Source organism: Mixophyes fleayi, chromosome 10, assembly GCF_038048845.1.
Source record: "Mixophyes fleayi isolate aMixFle1 chromosome 10, aMixFle1.hap1, whole genome shotgun sequence".
Taxonomy (NCBI): domain Eukaryota; kingdom Metazoa; phylum Chordata; class Amphibia; order Anura; family Limnodynastidae; genus Mixophyes; species Mixophyes fleayi.
This window is the reverse complement of record NC_134411.1, coordinates 961,872-988,275: the sequence shown is the minus strand read 5'-3', so window position 1 is coordinate 988,275 and position 26,404 is coordinate 961,872. Positions and strand designations below refer to the sequence as shown.

Genomic DNA, 26,404 nt, shown 5'->3' with positions numbered 1-26,404 from the left:
GGGACTCGTTTCCACGGCAACGTGTTCTCCTCGAGTGAGGGGCGTGTCTGTTCCATGATGTGGGCGGGGCCTGAAAGATGGTCGGGTCAGGGGGGACCAGAGCCCGGAACACAGCGAAGGAGACCGGAGCTCCGGGAGGATGGGGGAGGTGAGTGCGGCCCTGTCTGTGTGCGGTGTAGAGGGGAGGTCACGTGTCATATAGTAACTGCCTGTATATAGTGTCATGTACTGTGTATAGTGTATCCCTCACTGTATATAGTGTTATGTACTGTGTATAGTGTATCCCTCACTGTGTATAGTGTATCCCTCACTGTATATAGTGTATCCCTCACTGTGTATAGTGTATCCCTCACTGTATATAGTGTCATGTACTGTGTATAGTGTATCCCTCACTGTATATAGTGTCATGTACTGTGTATAGTGTATCTCTCACTGTATATAGTGTATCCCTCACTGTGTATAGTGTATCCCTCACTGTATATAGTGTCATGTACTGTATATAGTGTATCCCTCACTGTATATAGTGTCATGTACTGTGTATAGTGTATCCCTCACTGTATATAGTGTATCCCTCACTGTGTATAGTGTCATGTACTGTGTATAGTGTATCCCTCACTGTATATAGTGTATCCCTCACTGTGTATAGTGTATCCCTCACTGTGTATAGTGTCATGTACTGTGTATAGTGTATCCCTCACTGTATATAGTGTATCCCTCACTGTGTATAGTGTATCCCTCACTGTGTATAGTGTCATGTACTGTGTATAGTGTATCCCTCACTGTATATAGTGTTATGTACTGTGTATAGTGTATCTCTCACTGTATATAGTGTTATGTACTGTGTATAGTGTATCCCTCACTGTATATAGTGTTATGTACTGTGTATAGTGTATCTCTCACTGTATATAGTGTTATGTACTGTGTATAGTGTATCCCTCACTGTATATAGTGTATCCCTCACTGTGTATAGTGTATCCCTCACTGTGTATAGTGTCATGTACTGTGTATAGTGTATCCCTCACTGTATATAGTGTTATGTACTGTGTATAGTGTATCCCTCACTGTATATAGTGTTATGTACTGTGTATAGTGTATCTCTCACTGTATATAGTGTTATGTACTGTGTATAGTGTATCTCTCACTGTATATAGTGTCATGTACTGTGTATAGTGTATCCCTCACTGTGTATAGTGTCATGTACTGTATATAGTGTATCCCTCACTGTATATAGTGTCATGTACTGTGTATAGTGTATCCCTCACTGTGTATAGTGTCATGTACTGTATATAGTGTATCCCTCACTGTATATAGTGTCATGTACTGTGTATAGTGTATCCCTCACTGTGTATAGTGTATCCCTCACTGTGTATAGTGTATCCCTCACTGTGTATAGTGTCATGTACTGTGTATAGTGTATCCCTCACTGTATATAGTGTTATGTACTGTGTATAGTGTATCCCTCACTGTATATAGTGTTATGTACTGTGTATAGTGTCATGTACTGTGTATAGTGTATCTCTCACTGTATATAGTGTATCCCTCACTGTGTATAGTGTCATGTACTGTGTATAGTGTATCCCTCACTGTATATAGTGTATCCCTCACTGTGTATAGTGTCATGTACTGTGTATAGTGTATCCCTCACTGTATATAGTGTATCCCTCACTGTGTATAGTGTCATGTACTGTGTATAGTGTATCTCTCACTGTATATAGTGTATCCCTCACTGTATATAGTGTTATGTACTGTGTATAGTGTCATGTACTGTGTATAGTGTATCTCTCTCTGTATATAGTGTATCCCTCACTGTGTATAGTGTTATGTACTGTGTATAGTGTATCTCTCTCTGTATATAGTGCTATGTACTGTATATAGTGCTATGTACTGTGTATAGTGTCATGTACTGTGTATAGTGTATCTCTCTCTGTATATAGTGCTATGTACTGTGTATAGTGTATCCCTCACTGTATATAGTGTATCCCTCACTTTATATAGTGTATCCCTCACTGTATATAGTGTTATGTACTGTGTATAGTGTCATGTACTGTGTATAGTGTATCCCTCACTGTGTATAATGTATCCCTCACATTATACTGTATATAATGTATCACTCACTGTGTATAGTATCACTCCCTGTATATAGTGTGTCATGTACTGTGTATAGTGTATCCCTCACTTTATACTGTATATAATGTGTCACTCCCTGTATACAATGTGTCACTTACTGTGTATAGTGTATCCCTCACTCTATACTGTATATAATGTATCACTCACTGTATATTATATAGGTGATATAACCTGTCATCATATAGTATGTCACTTTATATAATATATCCCTTACTATATATAATGTATCTCTCACTTTATGCTGTATATAATGTATCACTCTCTGTGTGTAATGTATCACTCAATGTATACTGTATATAATGTATACCTTTCTGTATATAATGTATATTATATTCATCGCATACTGTATAGTATGTATATGTCTATATGATGTCTGTGTTGGTACATTATATAGGGTGATATGTCCTCATATACACTGTATATTACAAACTGTGTACTATGTATTATATCTCACTCACTGGGTATTTATATATCACATATTGTGTAATATATGCCTGTCCCTCACAATGGGTAATGTCATATAGCAGAATGTCACTATATACAGTGTACACCTTAATATCTCACTGTGTACGGTATATAGTGTAATATAATGTGACTGTGTACAGTATATATCGTAATACATCACTGTGTACCTGAGGCTGAACTAGTGAGATGTGGGCCCCGGTGCAGGGAGGAGGGAACTGGGGCCCACAGCTTGCTAATTCCTCATGCAGCGGGCCCCATTATCTCCATGGGTCCCGGTAGACCACACCTGTTGCACCAATGCAAGTTCTGTCACTGCTGTGTACATTATATAGCGTAATATGTCATATTACATTATGCGTATAGTATGTTATATTATGTGTATAGTGTTATATGATGTCACTGTGTACAGTATAGTCATGACCAAAAGTTTTGAGAATGACATAAATATTATTTTTCACAGACTGCTGCCTCAGTTTTTATGTTGACAATTTGCATATACTCCAGAATGTCATGAAAAGTGATCAGATGAATTGCAATTAATTTCAAAGTTTCTCTTTGCCATGACTATCAACTTTATCCTAAAAACAACATTTCCACTGCATTTCAGCCCTGCCACAAAAAGACTTGAAGCTTTAAAAGGAGGGTGGTGCTTGAAATCATTCCTCTGTTAACCATGGTTATCTGCAAGGAAACACGTGCAGTCATCATTGCTTTGCACAAAAAGGGCTTCACAGGCAAGGATATTGCTGCTAGTAAGATTTCACCTAAATCAACCATTTATCGGATCATCAAGAACTTCAAGGAGAGAGGTTCAATAGTTGTGAAGAAGGCTTCAGTGCTCCCAAGAACATCCAGCAAGTGCCAGGACTGTCTCCTAAAGTTTATTCAGCTGCGGGATCAGGGCACCACCAGTGCAGAGCTTGCTCAGGAATGGCAGCAGGCAGGTGTGAGTGCATCTGCACACACAGTGAGGTGAAGACTTTTGGAGGATGGCCTGGTGTCAAGAAGGCCAGCAAAGAAGCCACTTTTCTCCAGGAAAAACATCAGGGACAGACTGATATTCTGCAAAAGGGATTGGACTGCTGAGGACTGGGGTAAAGTCATTTTCTCTGAAGAATCCCCTTTCAGATTGTTTGGGGCATCTGGAAAAACTCTTGTCTGGAGAAGGAAAGGTGAGGGCTACAATCAGTCCTGTGTCATACCAACAGTAAAGCATCCTGAGACCATTCATGTGTGGGGCTTCTCAGACAAGGGAGTGGGTTCACTCACAATTTTGCCTAAGAACACAGCCATGAATAAAGAATGGTACCAAAACATCCTCCAAGAGCAACTTCTCCCAACCATCCAAGAACAGTTTGGTGATGAACAATGCCTTTTCCAGCGTGATGGAGCATCTTGTCATAAGGCAAATGTGATAACTAAGGGGCTCGGGGATCAAAACATGGAAATTTTGGGTCCATGGCCAGGAAACTCCCCAGACGATTAATCCCATTGGGAACTTATGGTCAGTTCTCAAGAGACGGGTGGACAAACCAAAAAACCCCAAATTCTGACAAACTCCAAGCATTGATTAGGTAAGAATGGGCGGCCATCAGTCAGTATGTGGCCCAGAAGTTGATTGACAGCATGCCAGGGCGAATTGCAGAGGCCTTCAAAAAGAAGGGTCAACACTACAAATATTGACTCTTTGCATAAACTTAATGTAATTATCAATAAAAGCCTTTGACACTTATGAAATGCTTGTAATGTTACTTCAGTATACCATAGAAACATCTGACAAAAAGGTATTAAAACAGTGAAGCAGCAAACTGTGTGAAAACCAATACTTGTGTCATTCTCAGAACTTTTGGCCATGACTGTACACGGATCAGCCACAACATTAACACCACTGACAAGTGAAGTGAATAACACAGATTATCTGGTTACAATGGCACCTGTCATTGGGTGGGATATATTAGGCAGCAAGTGAACAGTCCACTCTTGACGTGGATGTGTTAGAACTTAGAAGCAGGAAAAATGGGCACACGTAAGAATCTGAGCGCCTTTGACAAGGGCCCAATTGTGGTTAGTACCTACCAAAAGTGGTCTAAGGATGGACAACTGGTGAACCGGCGACAGGGTCATGGGTGCCCAAGGCTCATTGATGCTTGTGGGGAGGGACGACTAGCCCGTCTGGTAAAATCCCACAGAACTTTTCCAGTAGCACAAATTGCTGAAAAAGTTACTGCTGGCTGTGATAGAGAGGTGTCAGCCCCATACGCAGGGAGCTGGATGCATTGTGTGCTCTGTGTTGCTGTAGACCGGTCAGAGTGCCCATGCTGACCCCTGTCCACCACCGAAAGTGCCTACAATGGGCACATGAGCGCCAGAACTGGACCATGGAGCAATGGAAGAAGGCGGCCTGGTCTGATGAATCACGTTTACATCATGTGGACGGCCGAGTGCGTGTGTGTCATTTACCTGGGGAAGAGATGGCACCAGGATGCACTATGGGAAGAAGGCAGCCAGTAGAGGCAGCGTGATACTCTGGGCAATGTTCTGCTGGGAAATCTTGGGTCCTGGCATTCATGTGAATGTTACTGTGACACGTACCACCTACCTAAACATTGTCACAGACCAAGTACACCCCTTCATGGCAGCGGTATTCCCTGATGGCAGTGGCCTCTTTCAGCAGGATAATGTTTCCTGCCACACTGCAGGGATTATTCAGGAATGGTTTGAGGAACATGACAAAGGTGTTAACTTGGCCGATCCAATCGAGCATCTGTGGGATGTGATGGGGGAAAATAGTCTGAGCTATGAAGGTCCCACCTCACAACTCACAGAACTTAAAGGATCTGCTGCTATCGTCTTGGTACCAGATACCACAGGACACCATCAGAGGTCTTGTGGAGTCCATGCCTCAACGGGTCAGAGCTGTTTTGGTGGCATGAGGGTGCATACACAATATTAGGCAGGTGGTTATTATGTTGTGGATGATCGTGTACTATCGTACTATGATGTTACTGTCTACACTGTAATATGATGTAATTGTGTATAGTAAAATATAATGCCCCACAGCACTGGGGTAATGAGTTTGATTCCTGACCAGGGCCTTATCTGTGTGGAGTTTGTATGTTCTCCCCATGTTTGCTTGGGTTTCCTCCGGGTGCTCCAGTTTCCTCCCCAACTTCAAAAACATACTGTGAGAGGATGGACCGCCTATGCCACACTTTCTGTTTTTGCTGGGAACCGGCTGGGCTTACTTTGCCTCCGTTCCCTTTCTGAAATGAGCCCTGTCACCGCAATAGGTGGGGCCTAGAAATGCTGCCACCACTGAACTCCTTTACCGGCAGCCAGAACCGGGTTTCTTCTGGATAACTGACACTTCTAATGTACCCCGTTACTGGTGTACCTGGGCTGGTACTCCTGACCTCTTCCTCTAGATCAGGGTTGCTGTGGATGGATCCCCCCTGGCCTATCTTACTGGCCAGAGCTGCTGGGTAGCAGGCAGAGAGGTGGTCTAAACCTCAGAAACAGCCGGGAACGGATTCGATTTTGGGTCTAATCTGTAGGTCACAGGGTAGAGAAGTTTCCAAGCAGGTCTTTGAAGCAAATGATGTTTATTTGCTCACACTGGTTGAAGGTATCGGGGAGGAGGTCAGATGGAACATGAAGAACAATTTTCAATACAAGACATTGCTTTTTATACAGATTTGAGCACAACCTCTAAGGATAAGTCAGCCCCCTGAGGTCTAAGCTATTTTTAGAATCAGGATTCAGTTTGTTTACCCAAACATGGATTTACATGCAATGCAAAGCTAATAATATTTATACTTATCTGTGATATTCTAAACTCGGTGTGATCTCCTGCATCTCGTTTTTAGACGCAGGAAATCTAGTATCAATTCTTAATTAAACCTTCCTGTGCCTTCAGGTGCTGGACCCTCACACATCAAAAGGTCTAATTAACATGAGATTAACATTCCTTTCTTTAGACAGCTGCAGAATACACATTCCCAAAGAAATGTACAAAACCACAAACAAGTCATTTCCCCACATCATGATACACAAAACTCTTTCTCCACAAAGGCTTATTGTATCAGATATATACCTCAGAAATAATGTATATCCACTAGCAAGGTTAAAACAAACAAGTTTCTTCCCTGGTCTCAGAAATAAAGATTTCCTTTACAAAAATATAAATAATATAAAAAATAAGTGCATTTGCAATTATATAAATAAGCGCCCTGCGCTATTTCCCTTCAATAAATTTATACCATAAGTTATAAGTGATCCAGTCACACATACTGCTAGGTTATTTTACGGCTATTAAATTGACCCTAGCTTGTGTGTCTATGTTTGGGAATTTAGACTGTAAGCTCCAATGGGGCAGGGACAGATGTGAGTGAGTTCTCTGTACAGTGCTGCGGAATTAGTGGCGCTATATAAACATATTGTGGTTTGAAGGACAGGCCAGTTTTTTACACAATGCTTGAAAACAATGATGCATAAAACTGCCCCATATTTATTACATTATCTGTGTATGTTTTAATTGTTGCACTTTTTTATTTTGTCATGTGAAAAGTTGCTACAATTGACCTGAAATGCACTGGTCCTGTGTGTAACAGCCGTAAGCTGTACTATAAGCAACTCATAACTGTAGCCATGATTGTGTATTGTGTTTCCGATCTGTGTGTGAGTGTCAGGCGCTGTCTTTAGTAATGACCTGATTGTGTGCACGTATAAGATGTGTGTATGTAACATTGCGTGTCCCTATACTACTGTTCATGTCAATGATTAAATGTACTGAGTGCATGAGCATCATTTAGTTTATTTCTTTATATTAAACATTTTTGGGATTTACAAATGCTGCAGAACATTGATATAACTGGTAACGTTGCTGATATATGATCAGAAGGATGTTAACCTGAATAAGTGACTTTCTGTTAATAATCTATTCGGATAAAACTCACTAAACAGCAACTGCTAAATCCTAAACTCGCTGGGACAGAGATTAATGTCAGTGACTGTGAAGAAAATGAATGATTAGGAGGTTACATTTCTCTTGCAGACACGGAGAGTAGATCCAGGAGTTTACAGTCCATTGTTTATCTGTAATGATGAAATCTGTATGGAAGCAGCACCCATCTGATGTCTGCTATCAGTAATCTGCTCATTGACTCAACCAGCGAGCTCTCAATTACACCCGTGACGCAAGCACCGTGCTGGGCACACATTCAATATCCTCTTTCCCTGGTAACAGAAGGATTCACAGCCTTTCAGATGGGAGGAATCAGTTTGACTTTCTAGTCTGTAAGAAGCTTTCAGTGCCCTGATCATTAAGCTGCAGCATGTGTGACGTGGTTCCTGAACCCTGGCTGGATGAATCTAATCTTCCTTTTATTGTGGCTAATAATAGAATATGGTCTGGCCCTTATCTTAATTGCTGTTTTACTGCTCCTGTGTTTTCTAACCCAACCTCAAATACACAGCGCAGAGGTCTGGAGGGCAATATGTTCTCACTGACTGAGAGCACTGCAGCCATGGGAGTACCATCTTATGGGAAGGGATTCACCTACTAGCTGATGCAGGTCACTGCACCCTACTGTGATTGCAGCTACCATATTATTAATAGTTCTGTATATAAGATCCTTGTATTTTACACTGGACTTATCTGTCCATTCTGTTTTCTGCAGAGGGGGACGGGGGCAGCTCCATCGGTGGTTACAATAATTGGTGGGACTAATAAACATAGGACGACATCTGTGAATGGAGGGTAATAAAACTAGTAATCTGTGAGCTCCTGGGTCTAGATTTCATGCCCCCCCCCCCTCTGCTCCGTGGCTGCTGACTTTATGCCCTATGGTCACAACGTTATTGCAGATATCATGCAATCAATAAATGTTTGTCCTTGTGTTTGGAAACACCAGCAGCCTTTCCCAGAGCCGTAACTTAGAATTCTAGTTCCTGGGGCAAGAAAGACAAATGCTGCCCCCCTAGCCCTCAATTTTAACCAAATGAACCTAAAGTATTCCAAAATTGCTCCCCCTTCAGTGTTGCGCCCTGGGCGGTCACCCCTGTCGCACAGCCCTAGTTACGGTCCTGGCCTCTCCTGTAGTACTGGCCCTTTAAGTTGTTGTAACCTTCAGATCCTGGGGTCCTGCAGCAATGTGACAGTAGCTCTGATAAGATACTGCAGGTCTGACAGCAGCTGGACACCATTCCTGTCATTATCCTTCCTACATCTCACACTTCTCAGTCCCTCCTTGTGCAGTAAAACTGGTTTTCCTGCCTCTGATAGATGACACCGGCTCTCTGCTCTAATTGTAGATAAATATTTGTTCCTTCTGGGATTTATAATAAGACACGTCAGCTATTACCTACAATTACAGATTATCTCCGGCTTCTGCAAAACTAAAACTAGGATTATGTTCCATTACCGTCTGCAGTGTTAGGGAATCCCCTTGTGACCACCAGACTTTCCTACTGTGAAAGTACCTCGTAAATAAAGCCGCCTGCACAGGGTAAGATTTTGGGTGGTCTGTTCGGGCATATTACAATCAGATGGTGAAACCATGGCACCCATCATTGTCACATCCGTGATATACCCGTCATTGTCACATCCGTGATATACCCGTCATTGTCACATCCGTGATATACCCGTCATTGTCACATCCGTGATATACCCATCATTGTCACATGTGTGATATACCCGTCATTGTCACATGTGTGATATACCCGTCACTGGCACATGTGTGATATACCCGTCATTGTCACATGTGTGATATACCCGTCACTGGCACATGTGTGATATACCCGTCACTGGCACATGTGTGATATACCCGTCATTGTCACATGTGTGATATACCCGTCATTGTCACATGTGTGATATACCCATCATTGTCACATCTGTGATATACCCGCCACTGGCACATGTGTGATATACCCGTCATTGTCACATCCGTGATATACCCGTCATTGTCACATCCGTGATATACCCGTCATTGTCACATCCGTGATATACCCGTCACTGGCACATCCGTGATATACCCGTCACTGGCACATCCGTGATATACCCGTCACTGGCACATCCGTGATATACCCGTCACTGGCACATGTGTGATATACCCGTCACTGGCACATGTGTGATATACCCGTCACTGGCACATGTGGGATATACCCATCCGACTATCTGTGCAGACAATTTATGTTGCATTGTGATTGGATCTGATTGGATCTGATTGGATCTGCTCATTGACCTACATGAAGTATTACAAATAGTTGATGTGATTATACTACCTTTGTATCTCTATAGAGAGACTCTGTAGTAGATTACCATGGAAAGATCAAACTACCTATTTCCTAGGTCTTTTTTCATAAACATACGTGATGTCAAATCTGGATCTACTATTAATTGTCAGGTTTTGCTGAGCAGTGATAATTCCCAGGTGAGGACCGCAGACAAGAACACGTATATTGTATATATTTACCATATATGTTGTTGTGAAAATTACATAGATGTAGTTTCTTTTAAAATTGTGCCGTCGGTACCAGTATTAACAGGGGCCACAATGTATAGAGACAAGTACAATGAATTTATAGTAAAATGGATTGTAGTCTTCATATTGTGTCCGTTCCAATCGTCCTACGTTGTAGTTACTGGTTCTCGATGTGACGTGAGATGTACCGTATAGGACAAGGATTACCTAGAACCGGTGTCTGTGATCAGGGAACGGACACACAGCCGACACCCTGAGACACAGGGATTGTGTGTGTATAATATATATTGTATGTTACAAAATACAAATACCAGTAACCAAGCGATAGTAAATACCAACCAAGCTGACTACCCAGATAGTACAGATACAGTATAACATAAGAGGGGCACTTGAGGATATGTAATTACAAATTAGAAAATGTTTTTGTTTATTTAATCTTCCCCCATCTCTGATCAAAGTTGAAATAAACTGAAATGTTTTCAATTATTAGTTCTTTACGGGGGAGGAATCACACTGTGTATTATGTAATATTACTGGGACTCTGAGAGGTCGTCCTGACCTCAGACTATGATAACCTGACACTATTTACTGTTATGTGTTCCCCTCTGTGTGTCCCCATACGCTCCATATTCAGTGACTATAGAAAGTACTTTGACATGTTTCACATTTTATTTATTTATATCCTTGAGACAATCAATGATTGATTATATTAGATTAAATACCTAGTAGTACCACCATTATCTGCCGTTACAGCTGTGTACTTATAAATACTGCGATATTCACACAATCCTCTGTACGCTGCTTCAGGAGATCCATCGGGTTAGATTGGGGTATTGATCTCATCAAAGCATAGAATGTACCCACTTGGTGCGGGGTCTCCCATGTGCTCTCTGGCATGTTCTAGGTCAGGTTTCTTGTATATCTGCTGCTTTCAGGCCTCCCCTCTGTGAAGTTGCGGAGGGGGGCTTATAATACCTCGCACATTGTGGCCTGATGATGGGAATCGCTCTGAGTGCTACCGTATGCTTCTCGGACTGGTCAAACACCAAGTAGATTTCCAGCCTTTCTTTGGCGCCCTGAGATCACCCTCTATTTCCATGTGTAAATGTCAATAAACAATCACCGTACACATCAGGTAATCTGGGTCTGTTACTGGCCTTACTCCCTCTCTGACAACTTGTATTCAATTGTTCCAGCAATCGTCGCAGGCAATTTAGTCCTTTTCCAAAAACTTCTTGTTTGGTGCTAAAACAACGTATTAATTTTATCAAGTTTCATCGGGATTGACCAGATTTTTGTTAGATTGGCTGCAAAATGCCATAGGTCAATGATTGGAGTTTATGAGCATTCATTGGCTGATGGCGTTCCATCCTGTATGTCGGTGCCATGTGACATAGCCCCGTGTGCTGCCACTTCTCATTGTACCATGGTCTGGTTGGATCTGTTGATTGACAAAGGACATCAGGTTAAACGCCTACAGCAAGTATGAGAATCAGTCAGTATAACCCTGGTAGATGTAGTGATTATACATATTCCTGATTTGTTACTTGATGTGATTGGTCTTATGTGCGTCCCTTTCCTCTGCTTTTTCCATAGGGAAATTTTAACAGAATCTGAATTGGGTGACTTGGGAGAGCTACGATAGGGTCCTGCGAGCAGGCCAGTGATAGGTAGTAGAAATAGCCGGGGATATTTGTAAGCATGAGTTTAGCAGGATTCACTCTGTACTTGGCGCAGTGATTTCCATGTACAGATGTCTCATTCTGTGCTCATTATATGTGGTGTCTTCATGTCAGTCTGTTACTAGCCAGAGGACGCTGTATTACCTAGATGACAATACAGATCTCTAGGGAGAGTCATGTGTAGTTTTACACGTGTGTTGTAGTTGTGCATCACAGACACATAGTGCGTCCTCCGGTCTCTGGCTGATCCTGTCTCACTCTGCTATTTCACTCCATCAGAAGTGGCAATGATGAGAGAATAGCTGCTAGTCTTACATTGTATGACATCTGCAGCTTTTATATACCTCATTTACTGGCTGTATACGTCATATAATGATGTCACGGGGTGCACACGTGCGGTATAATGATGTCACGGGGTGCACATGTGCGGTATAATGATGTCACGGGGTGCACACGTGTGGTATAATGATGTCACGGGGTGCACACGTGCGGTATAATGATGTCACGGGGTGCACACGTGCGGTATAACGATGTCACGGGGGGCACGCGTGCGGTATAACGATGTCACGGGGTGCACACGTGCGGTATAATGATGTCACGGGGTGCACACGTGCGGTATAATGATGTCACGGGGTGCACACGTGCGGTATAATGATGTCACGGGGTGCACACGTGCGGTATAATGATGTCACGGGGTGCACACGTGCGGTATAATGATGTCACGGGGGGCACACGTGCGGTATAATGATGTCACGGGGGGCACACATGTCTTATAATGATGTCACTGGGGGCACGCGTGTCTTATAACAATGATTTGTGTCTCTCCGCAGATACGGAGGTGGAGCACACGGGTCATACATACATGTCTTCTGCTCACCTATATCCTGGTTACAGCTGGAGCTGTCCCTATAGACCCAGATAAAACCAAAGTGAAAGTAGAAGCCACTGAGGAGGGACAAAAGACTCAGTCGTCTGTAAGTATAACTCATCATTATATCTTCATCCCGCAGCGTCCGTCCCACGTATCACCGCTTGCTATATGTAGTAACATGCAATCATTATATGCTCCCACACGTGGAAAGTCTCCGTATAAGACTTGTTAGGGGTATTTGAGGTCAGGGTTGATATTTCCTAAAATATATTTTGAGATTGAGAAATATTAATTTGAGGTCACCTCGGACCATCTCTCTCCATATCTGGGTGTCTCTACCGCAGCCAATCCCTGCATCAGGATCTCAGGTGAGAACATGAGCGTCTGTACTTCTGAGTGATGGAGAGATGATAGCACTCAGTGTATGTAATTCTTACACGCCATATTCCCACACACGTATGTTGGACCTATGTGACCAGATCACCAGTCGTATCATACATGTCTAATATACATGATCTGCTCTGTATGTGTCTGTCCCGTGTACTCTGAGTCTGCCATGTAGCTAAACTTGTAGGTAACAATTTTGTTACAGGACACCGGACTTTACTATGACCGATATCTCCGGGAGGTGGTGGAGGTCCTGGAAACCGACCCACATTTCCGCGAGAAGATTCAGTCCGCGGATATCGAGGACATCAAGGTATGAGGCACATTGTACAGATAAATCGGTTATCTTTCTGATTTATTTAAACATAATGGGCATCACAGAGAGCAAAGCAAAAAATACAATAAAAGGAGTAACTTTGCACCTTGGCAAAACCATGTTACATTGGAGGGGGGGGGGGGTAAATATAAAATGTGGGCACAGATTTATGGCTGGGGTAGGGCATGTCCTAGATAAACTTTAAATGTCAGTGTAAAAATAAAGCTATCATGTATTTTTGTGTTACACAGAAAAGCAGCCGGTGTTTATCTTATGTGCAAAATAATAAACTAATTTGCACCCCTTGTATTGTAACATGGTCTGTCCAGGAGCAAATTGTCTCCCTTTTTGCCTTACTCTCCTTAATGAATCCGGCAAGATGTCTGTAGTTTGTTCTTCCATGTGTTGAGTTTTCATCTAACCATGTTATATTGTTACTGGACTGGTAAATCTGCCTCTTACAGTGGGAAAAACGATCTTTTTATTTGATAGTGATTGAGCTCAATATTCTCTATAGAATGGGTGGTGTTTACCTGTATCTCTCTGGGGTTATTATCTATAGATCGGGTGGTGTTTACCTGGATCTCTGGGGTTATTATCTATAGAACGGGTGGTGTTTACCTGGATCTCTGGGGTTATTATCTATAGATCGGGTGGTGTTTACCTGGATTTCTCTGTGGTTATTATCTATAGATCGGGTGGTGTTTACCTGGATTTCTCTGTGGTTATTATCTATAGAATGGGTGGTGTTTACCTGTATCTCTCTGGGGTTATTATCTATAGATCGGGTGGTGTTTACCTGGATCTCTGGGGTTATTATCTATAGAACGGGTGGTGTTTACCTGGATCTCTGGGGTTATTATCTATAGAACGGGTGGTGTTTACCTGTATCTCTCTGTGGTTATTATCTATAGAACGGGTGGTGTTTACCTGTATCTCTGGGGTTATTATCTATAGAACGGGTGGTGTTTACCTGTATCTCTCTGTGGTTATCTATAGAACGGGTGGTGTTTACCTGTATCTCTGGGGTTATTATCTATAGATCGGGTGGTGTTTACCTGGATCTCTGGGGTTATTATCTATATAACGGGTGGTGTTTACCTGGATCTCTGGGGTTATTATCTATAGATCGGGTGGTGTTTACCTGGATCTCTGGGGTTATTATCTATAGATCGGGTGGTGTTTACCTGGATCTCTGGGGTTATTATCTATAGAACGGGTGGTGTTTACCTGTATCTCTGGGGTTATTATCTATAGATCGGGTGGTGTTTACCTGGATCTCTGGGGTTATTATCTATAGATTGGGTGGTGTTTACCTGGATCTCTCTGTGGTTATTATCTATAGAACGGGTGGTGTTTACCTGGATCTCTCTGCGGTTATTATCTATAGATCGGGTGGTGTTTACCTGGATCTCTGGGGTTATTATCTATAGAACGGGTGGTGTTTACCTGGATCTCTGGGGTTATTATCTATAGAACGGGTGGTGTTTACCTGGATCTCTCTGTGGTTATTATCTATAGAACGGGTGGTGTTTACCTGTATCTCTCTGTGGTTATTATCTATAGATCGGGTGGTGTTTACCTGGATCTCTCTGTGGTTATTATCTATAGAACGGGTGGTGTTTACCTGTATCTCTGGGGTTATTATCTATAGATCGGGTGGTGTTTACCTGGATCTCTGGGGTTATTATCTATATAACGGGTGGTGTTTACCTGTATCTCTGGGGTTATTATCTATAGATCGGGTGGTGTTTACCTGGATCTCTGGGGTTATTATCTATAGATCGGGTGGTGTTTACCTGGATCTCTGGGGTTATTATCTATAGAACGGGTGGTGTTTACCTGGATCTCTGGGGTTATTATCTATAGATCGGGTGGTGTTTACCTGGATCTCTGGGGTTATTATCTATAGAACGGGTGGTGTTTACCTGTATCTCTGGGGTTATTATCTATAGATTGGGTGGTGTTTACCTGGATCTCTCTGTGGTTATTATCTATAGAACGGGTGGTGTTTACCTGGATCTCTCTGCGGTTATTATCTATAGATCGGGTGGTGTTTACCTGGATCTCTGGGGTTATTATCTATATAACGGGTGGTGTTTACCTGTATCTCTCTGTGGTTATTATCTATAGAACGGGTGGTGTTTACCTGGATCTCTCTGTGGTTATTATCTATAGAACGGGTGGTGTTTACCTGGATCTCTCTGTGGTTATTATCTATAGATCGGGTGGTGTTTACCTGGATCTCTCTGTGGTTATTATCTATAGAACGGGTGGTGTTTACCTGTATCTCTGGGGTTATTATCTATAGATCGGGTGGTGTTTACCTTTATCTCTCTGTGGTTATTATCTATAAAACGGGTGGTGTTTACCTGTATCTCTCTGCAGAGCGGGAAGATCAGTAAGGAGCTGGACCTGGTCGGGCACCACATCCGAACTAGGCTTGACGAGCTGAAGCGGCAGGAGGTGGCGCGGCTTCGGATGCTGATTAAGGCAAAACTAAGCGCTCCTGAGAGTGAGAACTGCTCTTATTTCTGGAGAAGCGGAAGACCTGACACCGTTTCATCCCTCTTGGATCTATAAGCTATTTTTATTACATTACTGTTTCCAGGGCCTGTCTGTGGATTCATTACCCTGCCTGGAAGCAGCGCATGTACATTGATGTATCAGATCTTCTGGTGAAGCTTAGAAAGTTTTTCACACATTTATCTTATTGTTTATGTATAAGGATAACGTGTTGGTGAATTATTACCAGTAAACATCCCAGAAGTAATACCAATGATGAGGGAGCGGTATGTGGCGTTCCTGACGTTCTCCCGTGATCTCCGCAGGTTCTGGCATCGACCGCCGGTTACTGCTCCAACAGTTCAACCATCTCAACCACATGAACCCCGACTCGTTTGAGCCCCAAGACTTGGACTTGTTGATCAAAGCGGTGAGTGTGCCCTGCAGGTCTTGTCACATGCATTGTGAGCTGTTACACACGTGTGTGATGTTACAATGTGTGTAAGAGGGACATACCTTGTGTAGAGATCAGATACACTGTACACAGTTTGGTCTCATACCGCCCCACGTTGTGTTCTAATATACAAGCCACGTTATATAATGATGTGTCCGCATCGCCCGCTCATTCACAATGACCCCTGTGTGATGCTTCTGATTCATGTCACAAAGTAGGATTCCTCCTGTTGAAAACTAATGTAAATGGTGATTTGAAGGGGTAGTGCGCAGTACGTGCAGCTCACAGACTCCCTCTACTGGCTGACATTGTGTAATACACTGTTATCCCAGGCAACGAAGGACTTGGAAAACTATGACAAGGAACGTCACGATGAGTTCAAGCGCTATGAAATGCTTAAGGAACACGAGAGAAGAGAATACCTGAAGACCCTGGACGAGGAGAAGAGGAAAGAGGAAGAGGCCAAATATGAGGAGATGAAGAAAAAGCACAAAGAACACCCAAAAATGAACCACCCTGTGAGTATGAAATGATGGCATCAAATACCGGTATTTCTGTATAAGATATTCCTTATTTCAGGACACTCCAGTGTTACAACGGGGACGACTGATGTGTGACCTGATCCACAATGACGCTGTCCCCCAATAATCCGCCCACCCCACCGTCCCCTCCCGCTGCTGCAGGACTGATATCATTAAGCCGCACAGTTCTGTATCAGTGGCTGCAGCTCACAGATCTAATCCCGGCCGGGAGAAGGGACCGTTGTGTAATTATCTTATGGCGTCAGTAATTACTTTCTCTTCTATAAAGTGAATTGTGCATCTGCTGAATGTGACAGCAGCCAATACTCCCTGGTTACATCTCTTTCCAATCTAGATATAAGTTGCCACATTTCTCACACAGACACAAGAAACAGTTATTATGTGAAATGTTCATTTATATCTATTGTACAAGACACTTTATCACACAAACTGTCCATCAGACTAAGAAGATATCCATAGACCAGGGTTTCCCAACAGTGCAGGTTTGCTGGATCACATGTGACATAATTAGGACCACCTGTGGATCTGTTACAATGTATGAATACACCTGTGCTCCAGCAAGGAGATATGGAAAACCTGCCCTGTTAGGGAGCCTTGAGGACTGGGTTTGTGAAACCCTGCACAGGGCATGTGTCGTTTCTCCAGATAGCAGGTGTAAGGTAGCTGCATCCATGGTGTAAAGGGAATGGTCACACCGGCTGGTATCAGTCATGGACGGGGTGAGACGCCCTGATATCCATCTTAATGTGACTACAAGGCTCTATACGTCCAGTGATAGAGACCCTGTCTCTCGCTGCTTGCTGTAACATGTGGTGTCCTCATATCTGCAGGTCATCTTACATTATAATATAGTCCCACTGTCACTCTATCTTACTGCAAGTGTCACTGGATGATATTATGGACTGTGTGTTCTTCAGGTATCAATCGTGATTATCCCCCAGCATTGTATTATGTGCTGGAGAGATTCAGTCATATTACCTGTAATACTCTATAGGACAGTGTTGTCTAATCTGTGACACTCCAGGTGTTGTGAAACAACAAGTCCCAGCATACCCTTCCAGCAATAAGCTGCTATATATTGGCAAAGCATGCTGGGACTTGTAGTTTCACAACACCTGGAGTGTCACAGGTTAGCAACACTGCTATAGGACATAGCTAGCAAATAGATACATCTGGTCACACGTGGCAGATGCTGCAGATAGAGAGGTTACATTATTACCATCATCATCACCATTTATTTATATAGCGCCACTGAACATCAGTCCCTGCCCATGGGGGCTTACAGTCTAAATTCCCTGACACACACACACACACACACACACAGACAGAGAGAGAGACTAGGGTCAATTTTGATAGCAGCCAATTAACCTACCAGTATGTTTTTGGAGTGTGGGAGGAAACCACAGCACCCGGAGGAAACCCACGTAAACACGGGGAGAACATACAAACTCCACACAGATAAGGCCATGGTCGGGAATTGAACTCATGACCCCAGTGCTGTGAGGCAGAAGTGCTAACCACTTAGCCACCGTGCTGCCCATTATGTACTTGTGTGTGTGTGTGTGTGTGTGTGTGACTGGTGGGGGGGTCTATAACCTGTATAAATCTGCAGAATATTAATAAATGCTCTTCCAGGGCAGTAAGGACCAGCTGAAGGAGGTTTGGGAGGAGACCGATGGGCTGGATCCCTCTGATTTCGACCCAAAGACTTTCTTTAAACTGCACGGTACGTACGTCCGCGCTCTGTTACATAGTTACAGGAAGGAGAGGACCAGTGTCCAGGACTGTACATGATGCAGAGGACAGATAGAGGGATGATAAGAGCACTTCTCTTGGTATTTATTAGTTTTCTTATTTTACACGGTTTTTATATTTTTTATTTTCAATTGTAAAGAGCTACGGAATTTGCTGGCACTATATAAATATATGATGATGGTGATTTTTAATGTATGTTATGAGCACAGTATTTATTGACCAAATCTGATTAATCTGCATCTGCCCCATTCTTTCTAATAGTAACTTGAATCCACCATCAATACCAGACCAGTGAATCCTATACAATAAGATCAGACTTACTGGCACCCCCCATGTTATGTACCTTCCCCCCCACTTCTCCACGCCTTGTATACAACTATATAGGAACAGACATCCCCTGGAGGGGTATCCTAGGCAGCAGTTACCCCCAGGAGAGGGGTGGTGGTCTCCCTGGATTATGGGGGGAATCATTCTGAGCAGATGACACGTCCTTCCTGGTTCTTTATAAGACAGAAAACGGTCTGATCCTTATTTGGAGAGCGGCTCCGGATCGGGGAACAGCGGGCTGGATATTAATCTCCGCTCGGCTTGCTGCTCTTGGTCCCTGTAGATCGTGGGGAAGATTGTCACAGGTGGAGCCCCAGTTCTTGTTGACATTAGACCCCCATAGAGCTGCCGTATAATAATCTCCTATAAGGGGAATGATCTATAGACTGTAACATGTCAGAGGGGACACGACTGCCCAACGTTGAACTCTCCGACCCCTGGTATCGAATTAACGATAGACATCCATGCGGGATGTAACATACAGATAACTATGTGTCATGAAGTATTGATGACGTGACCTTTGTGTCCACAGAAAGCTTGGGAGCCATGACAGATAAATGTCACCTCTGTGTAATGTGCTTCCTCTTATGTATACTGTATGATCATAGAACATATGTTTGTATAGAATCCGTCCTGTATTAATCCCATTACCGTGTCCTATGTCTGATTAAATATGTTACAGATACTAATGGAGACGGCTTTATAGATGAGCAGGAGTTAGAAGCTCTGTTTAATAAGGAGGTAAGATCGCAATCAACGGTCGCGCATGTATCAATGACGGATGATATCACCCCTGGTATTAGTACATGTATGAATGACGGGTGAGATCGCCCCTGGGATTAGTACATGTATGAATGACGGGTGAGACCGCCCCTGGGATTAGTACATGTATGAATGACGGGTGAGATTGCCCCTGGGATAAGTACATGTATAATGAAGGGTGATATCGCCCCTGGGATTAGTACATGTATAATGACGGGTGAGATCGTCCCTGGGATTAGTACATGTATAATGACGGGTGAGATCGTCCCTGGGATTAGTACATGTATGAATGACGGGTGAGATCGCCCCTGGGATTAGTACATGTATAATGACGGGTGAGATCGCCCCTGGGATTAGTACATGTATAATGACGGATGATATCGCCCCTGGGATTAGTACATGTATAATGACGGGTGAGATCGTCCCTGGGATTAGTACATGTATAATGACGGGTGAGATCGTCCCTGGGATTAGTACATGTATAATGACGGGTGAGATCGTCCCTGGGATTAGTACATGTATGAATGACGGGTGAGATCGCCCCTGGGATTAGTACATGTATAATGACGGATGATATCGCCCCTGGGATTAGTACATGTATAATGACGGATGATATCGCCCCTGGGATTAGTACATGTATAATGACGGGTGAGATCGTCCCTGGGATTAGTACATGTATAATGACGGGTGAGATCGTCCCTGGGATTAGTACATGTATGAATGACGGGTGAGATCGCCCCTGGGATTAGTACATGTATGAATGACGGGTGAGATCGCCCCTGGGATTAGTACATGTGTGAATGACGGGTGATATCGCCCCTGGGATTAGTACATGTATAATGACGGGTGAGATCGCCCCTGGGATTAGTACATGTATAATGACGGGTGATATCGCCCTTGGTAGCGGTTGATACGATCAGTTCTTGATGTCACCTTTGGGTAATTATTTATTAAAATATTTCGTAAGTTACTGTTTCTCCTGATTCCTGCAGCTGGAGAAGGCTTATGACCCCAGAAACGAGGAGGACGATATGATGGAGATGGAGGAAGAACGGTTACGTATGAGGGAGCACGTTATGAACGAGGTAAATTCATACCTGCTGGTGACTAATTAAGCTCTTAATGACTGGAGAGTTTTCCTTCCTTCAAATAACACTTCTCTTCTTCTGTCTTTTTATAGGTGAGTTTTATATTGTATTTATTGGGCACATTGGAATAAATATATTTTACTTTATAAGCTTTATAGATGGGAAAAGGGATGAAAATAGGAACAATCATCTTTCCATAAACTCCTCTGACAGCTCAGACAACCGGCTCAAATCTGAGAAATGTATCCACAGTTTATCTAACCATATCAATACCAAACATATATATATATACAAGTTAACCCGTGCATGATATTAATGCATTCTAGTCAAATCAAGCTACTTAAGGTGTTAAAAAGGTTCTTGTCATGCATTTGGGGCTAGCCCAGGCCTCCTCAGGGGAAGAGCGTTACTTCCCGACGCAAGCGCCCTTTTTTAACGTGGTTTTGTCCACATGTCGCCACCTCATCATTCTTCTCCATCACCTCATCCTTCATCTTCATCGCCACATCCTTCATCAAGCTACTTAAGGTGTTAAAAACTCCCCACTGTCGCCCCCGGCAACCACCAACCACTCCCAACTGTCACTTCTCCTTCAAGAAATATATAGGTCAGTGTATAACTCTGCCCAGCAGGTGGCGCTGCAGCTTAGTGTTTTTTTTCCACTCACGCCACTAGGCATATATATATTGGACAAGTTAACCCGTGCACGATACTCATGCATTCTAGTCAAATCAAGCTACTTAAGGTGTTAAAAAGGTTCTTGTCGTGCATTTGGGCCATAGCCCAGGCCTCAACCACCAACCACTCCCCACTGTCACCCCCGGCAACCACCAACCACTCCCAACTGTCACTTCTCCTTCAAGAAATATATATATATTTTTTTAAAATCTTTATAAACACTTTTAACAATTAACAAATTAAATTAACAAATTAAAAACATCTTAGTATACCAAATTTCAGCCCTTTCTGAATTTTTTTTTCCCACACACACTAAGAATTTAGTAGGTCAGTGTATAACTCCGCCCAGCAGGTGGCGCTGCAGCTTGGTTTTATTTATTGATGCATCCGTGTCTCTATATGGGTCGTATCATTACGTGGTCCAGAAGTGCCCCTCCCTGGACACTTTTTAGTCTGTTCCATCTTGATTTGAAAGTAAAGTTTATTTTTGTGACCTGACGTAAAGGATCGGATCTTTACAGAGGGGTCTGATCCGTCTCTTGTATTGTTGCAGCCATAGATTGCTTGTAATAGTGTGTAATGTTCCAACGCTCCGTGCGGAATCAGTCACTAACAGTCAGGGAGCCCTCGCCCCCCCGTAATGTGGGTTCTGCCAGAGGCTAACATCTCATCTTCCTTCTCTGTGATTGGCCAATATTCAGCATCTGTACATCACATTCTTCTGTGATTGGCCAATGTTCAGCATCTGTACATCACATTCTTCTCTGTGATTGGGTACCCCTCTCCCTTCCCGGTATCACAAGTCACCAGATCGCTAGTAATAAAATCATCTCACATTCGATAGAAACTTTCACAGCTTCTTTGTTTTATAGGAGGCATTGTTATTTTGAATAATAATTGATCAACTAAAACATTTGTTGTTGTATTTTTGTGCGTATGGTGACTTATCTGCTATTGACGTGTGCACTGTTATGTTTTTTTCTTTAAATCAATAAAGAAAATGTAAATGAAAATAATAATAGGAAACGTTCTTCCCGCTGACAGCGCTAGAGATGGCGTTTGCCTCGGAAGATTCACATTTGGCGCAGTCAGTAGTACAGCCTAGATTCTACCTTTTCAGCCATGTTTTCCGGTAAATTGCCGCATCCCATATCTCCGCAGGTGGATGTAGATAAGGATCGTCTGATAAACCTGGAAGAGTTCTTAAGAGCTGCAGAGAAAAGAGAATTCCTGGAGCCGGACGGCTGGGAGGTAACAAGTTATACAATGACGGGAATATTTCAGGGTCTGGTACACATTACTGCATCATTCAGTTCTCACAGATGAACACCTCCAACATACAAAGTACATATGTGGGAACAGCAGTTCATACGTGTACAATACACAGGTGGGAGTAATATACGCTCATTAATCAGATATCCAGAGGCCGTTACTCAGTATAAAGACATCCGGCTGTGTCCCCGGCGCTGTACTACCTCTCACCCCTCCATCTCATGTCGTATGTTTCATGTATGTCCCGCACAGACCCTGGACGAGCAGCAGCTGTACACGGAGGAGGAACTGCAGGAGTTTGAGAGACACATTTCACAGACAGAAGATGACTTGAACAGGAAGAAGGAAGAACTGTACAGGCAGCAGGAAGAGCTCCAGAAACAGCACGAGTACATCCAGGCCCAGAAACAGGAGCTGCAGCAGGTAACCCGCCTGTAGCCGTATTATCACCCTCACACTGCCTCCATCTGGGGGAGTCTGGTTGCTGGGGCCGCTGGTAGCCGGGAGTCTGGTTGCTAGGGCCGGTGGTAGCCGGGAATCTGGTTGCTAGGGCCGGTGGTAGCCAGGAATCTGGTTGCTAGGGCCGGTGGTAGCCGGGAGTCTGGTTGATAGGGCCGGTGGTAGCCGGGAGTCTGGTTGCTAGGGCCGGTGGTAGCCAGGAATCTGGTTGCTAGGGCCGGTGGTAGCCGGGAGTCTGGTTGCTAGGGCCGGTGGTAGCCGGGAGTCTGGTTGCTAGGGCCGGTGGTAGCCGGGAGTCTGGTTGCTAGGGCCGGTGGTAGCGGGGAGTCTGGTTGCTAGGGCCGGTGGTAGCGGGGAGTCTGGTTGCTAGGGCCGGTGGTAGCGGGGAGTCTGGTTGCTAGGGCCGGTGGTAGCGGGGAGTCTGGTTGCTAGGGCCGGTGGTAGCGGGGAGTCCGGTTGCTAGGGCCGGTGGTAGCGGGGAGTCTGGTTGCTAGGGCCGGTGGTAGCCGGGAGTAATCACAGCTGCAGGAGTACCTGTGGTTGGTAGGATGGGCTTGTGAAAGATCACATATAGACTGCAATAAATCCACACTCAGTCCTGCAGTCTCCGCACATATCTACGGCTTATATGGTATGTGCTGGGTTGAAGAGATTACCCATAAATAATAATAATAATAATATAACTCCTCCCTGATTGTAGGTTGTACAACAGATGGAGCAGAAGAAACAGCAGTCGGATCCTCCCTCGGTCCCTGACACCAGTTCTCTCTTCCAGCCAGGTAACTAGACCAGTGCGCCACGTGAATCGTCTGCTCCGGTAGTCCATCCACGTCTGGTGAAATATTGCAGAATGGCGGTGTGTGCGGACTGTCAAATGTCTGTAGAGTGTGAGGAACTGAGATAATGGAGACCTGTACTGTGGCATTAATGAGGCGCTGACATTTATAAGAGTTTTTTTAGTATTTGAAAACTTTTCTTAATTTCTTCCTTTTTCTACCACTTAGTCCCGGTCACTCTGTTGATTTGTGACAATGGTGTAACTGGACCAGAAGTAAAAGTGGGGAGTGTTCCTCCTTCGCCTCCCACTGACTGCACTGTCCTAGCCCAACGATTCTCATCCACAGTGATCACCAGCACCGTGCTCCATTGTACCCCCCTCCCATCTCGTCACACTGAGCGTCCCCCCCTCCATTAACACATACAGCTGGGCCTCTAATGTCTGCCCCACACAGCCCCCACACGGAGTTCCCCTGACACCACTTCCAGAACACACCCCCTGAGTGGCTGCATGTGAGGAAGAGGATCCGGCATTACCGCCAGTTTCCCTGGGTCCAGTTACTTGTCTGATGGGCAAAATACAGTGGGAGGGAACATACCGGAGACATTGCTGTACGTTTTGTAAGGTCGCCATAATCTGGATATTTGCAATGTTACCCCTGGTGGTTCTTCATCTATTAGAGGACAGTGGGTCGGATTTAACCCTTTCAGGCCACCTCGCTGGGTTTCATCTCTTTGTTGCCCCTCTTACAGGTTATTCTTTGTTAGGTCGTATTATTGGTAGCTCACGGTGTTATTAGGGAAGTATGACCTTATATCTGAATTTAGGACAGTATTTTTAGTAGTCACAGACAAATACAACATGTATTGATTTCTGACAGCCAGTTGCTATTATTCACAACCTGTGCCGATCCCTCACCAATAAAGATCCTCCCCACAGCGGCTTAATCAATTCAACACCTCGTCGTGTCCTTCACCCCGTCAGAGCCCTCGCTGCGCAGAGTCTGCGCGGACAGCTCCCTTCACCTGAGCGTTGATCATCTGGGGCGTCCATTATCTACTCTGTGCTTTGTATATTAATGTAGAGAGTCGCTCAGCGCAGCAGAACCGTCACATAATCAGCGAATGTGAAGGTCCCAGGAGACGTCCAACGCTGCAGCCGACAGTTGTGATTGGCTTACTGCGCTCTACCCCCGATTCCTCTTCCCACTAGGTCATCTACATTACATGCATGTGCAGACTGCAAAGCAGCCACGTGGGCTGATACCTTCCACCATTACTGCCATTGAGGACTCAGACGATGTATGAATAACAAAGGATAGGCAGAAAATGTTATTTATCACCAGCACTGCTGTAATAGGGGAAGGATCAGCAATATAAATTTATTAGAGAAATGCAAATATAAATCCAGTATCGCTTATTATGCGCAGGGAAACTAACACTATACAATACAGAAGTGCAGAGACATTTGTGTTCATTAGTATTATAGAGTAATGAGGAATATTTTATTAATGCTCCAAAACTGAAATGTTTGTAACAAAACCAAGAATTTAGCATTTGACAAGTAATATAAACCTTGTAATACAGATGTTCCCCTGTGTACTCCGAGCCACATACATGTCTGTTACCCCTCCGAATGTAGTGACTATAATATGAGTTAGAGTTATAATGGACGGTCTTCTTTGACTCCCTACAGGTGGTGACCAAGCAGCCCATTTGGCATCTCCGGAAGTAGGACAGCCTCTGCCCCCGGGACATTTACCGGAAGCCGCAGTGCCACACAGCCAGTAAGCGCCATGAAACCGTCAGTAGACGGTTCACCAATAAACTGACGTAATGTCCAAATCTGAGAACTACTGAAGAATCCGTCTACATTTTCCGCAGACTCCCACATTCCAGGATTTATTGCTACTAGTTACCTAGACAATCGGTGTTCTAGTATTCTGTTCCCCGGACCAACATGAAGAGTAAAATCGGACTATTTTCTGTGTATGGTTTCTAAGAGATGTCACATATTATATCACTGTGGGGGTGGGAATAAAAGTGTTTGGTGAATTGGTCATGAAGATATTTTAGCAAGATCCAAAACCTTGGTCTACGACAAGGCCGCTAATGTGTGTCACTTGTCAGATGACCAATGCTATGGAAGGTCGCTCAGTAACCCTACTGAGATGTACAATGTTAAAGTGAGACCAACTACAAGAAGGTCTCGTCACTAAGAAAGATCTGTAATAGCCACCACGTGGAGGAGTTTCTATGTCAGGGTTTCCCACCTCCAACAGTTCATGTTCAAGATTTCTGTATGTGGGAACAGGTGATAATTACTGATCCCGTCAAATATTATCATTTTTACATGACCTGTTTTTACTTCTGCGAGGACTGGAGTTGGGAAACTGTTCTGCATGATCCCTAATATTCACAAGAACTCCTTGAAACCCAGTGGAAATCCGATAGTT

The 26,404-nt window shown here is 43.8% G+C and overlaps 1 protein-coding gene across 1 annotated transcript; it reads left to right on the top strand.

The window, feature by feature from the left end:
- Positions 1 to 26,003, top strand: NUCB2 (nucleobindin 2). Its single transcript, XM_075187576.1, has 13 exons — positions 1 to 148; positions 12,586 to 12,729; positions 13,219 to 13,326; positions 15,718 to 15,844; positions 16,161 to 16,264; positions 16,621 to 16,806; positions 18,466 to 18,556; positions 19,595 to 19,653; positions 20,667 to 20,759; positions 22,602 to 22,691; positions 22,965 to 23,135; positions 23,872 to 23,950; positions 25,645 to 26,003. The coding sequence occupies exons 1-13, from the start codon at positions 140 to 142 to the stop codon at positions 25,737 to 25,739; spliced, it is 1,356 nt and encodes a 451-aa protein (XP_075043677.1). The 5' UTR covers positions 1 to 139; the 3' UTR covers positions 25,740 to 26,003.
- The last annotated feature ends 401 nt before the right edge of the window (positions 26,004 to 26,404 follow it).

What these genes read in the sequence shown, in the direction of transcription:
- NUCB2 (XM_075187576.1), top strand. An exon ending in TGGACTTGTTGATCAAAGCG is followed by an intron (nt 16,265 to 16,620) that starts GTGAGTGTGCCC and finishes CTGTTATCCCAG; the next exon opens with GCAACGAAGGACTTGGAAAA. An exon ending in CAGTTCTCTCTTCCAGCCAG is followed by an intron (nt 23,951 to 25,644) that starts GTAACTAGACCA and finishes GACTCCCTACAG; the next exon opens with GTGGTGACCAAGCAGCCCAT.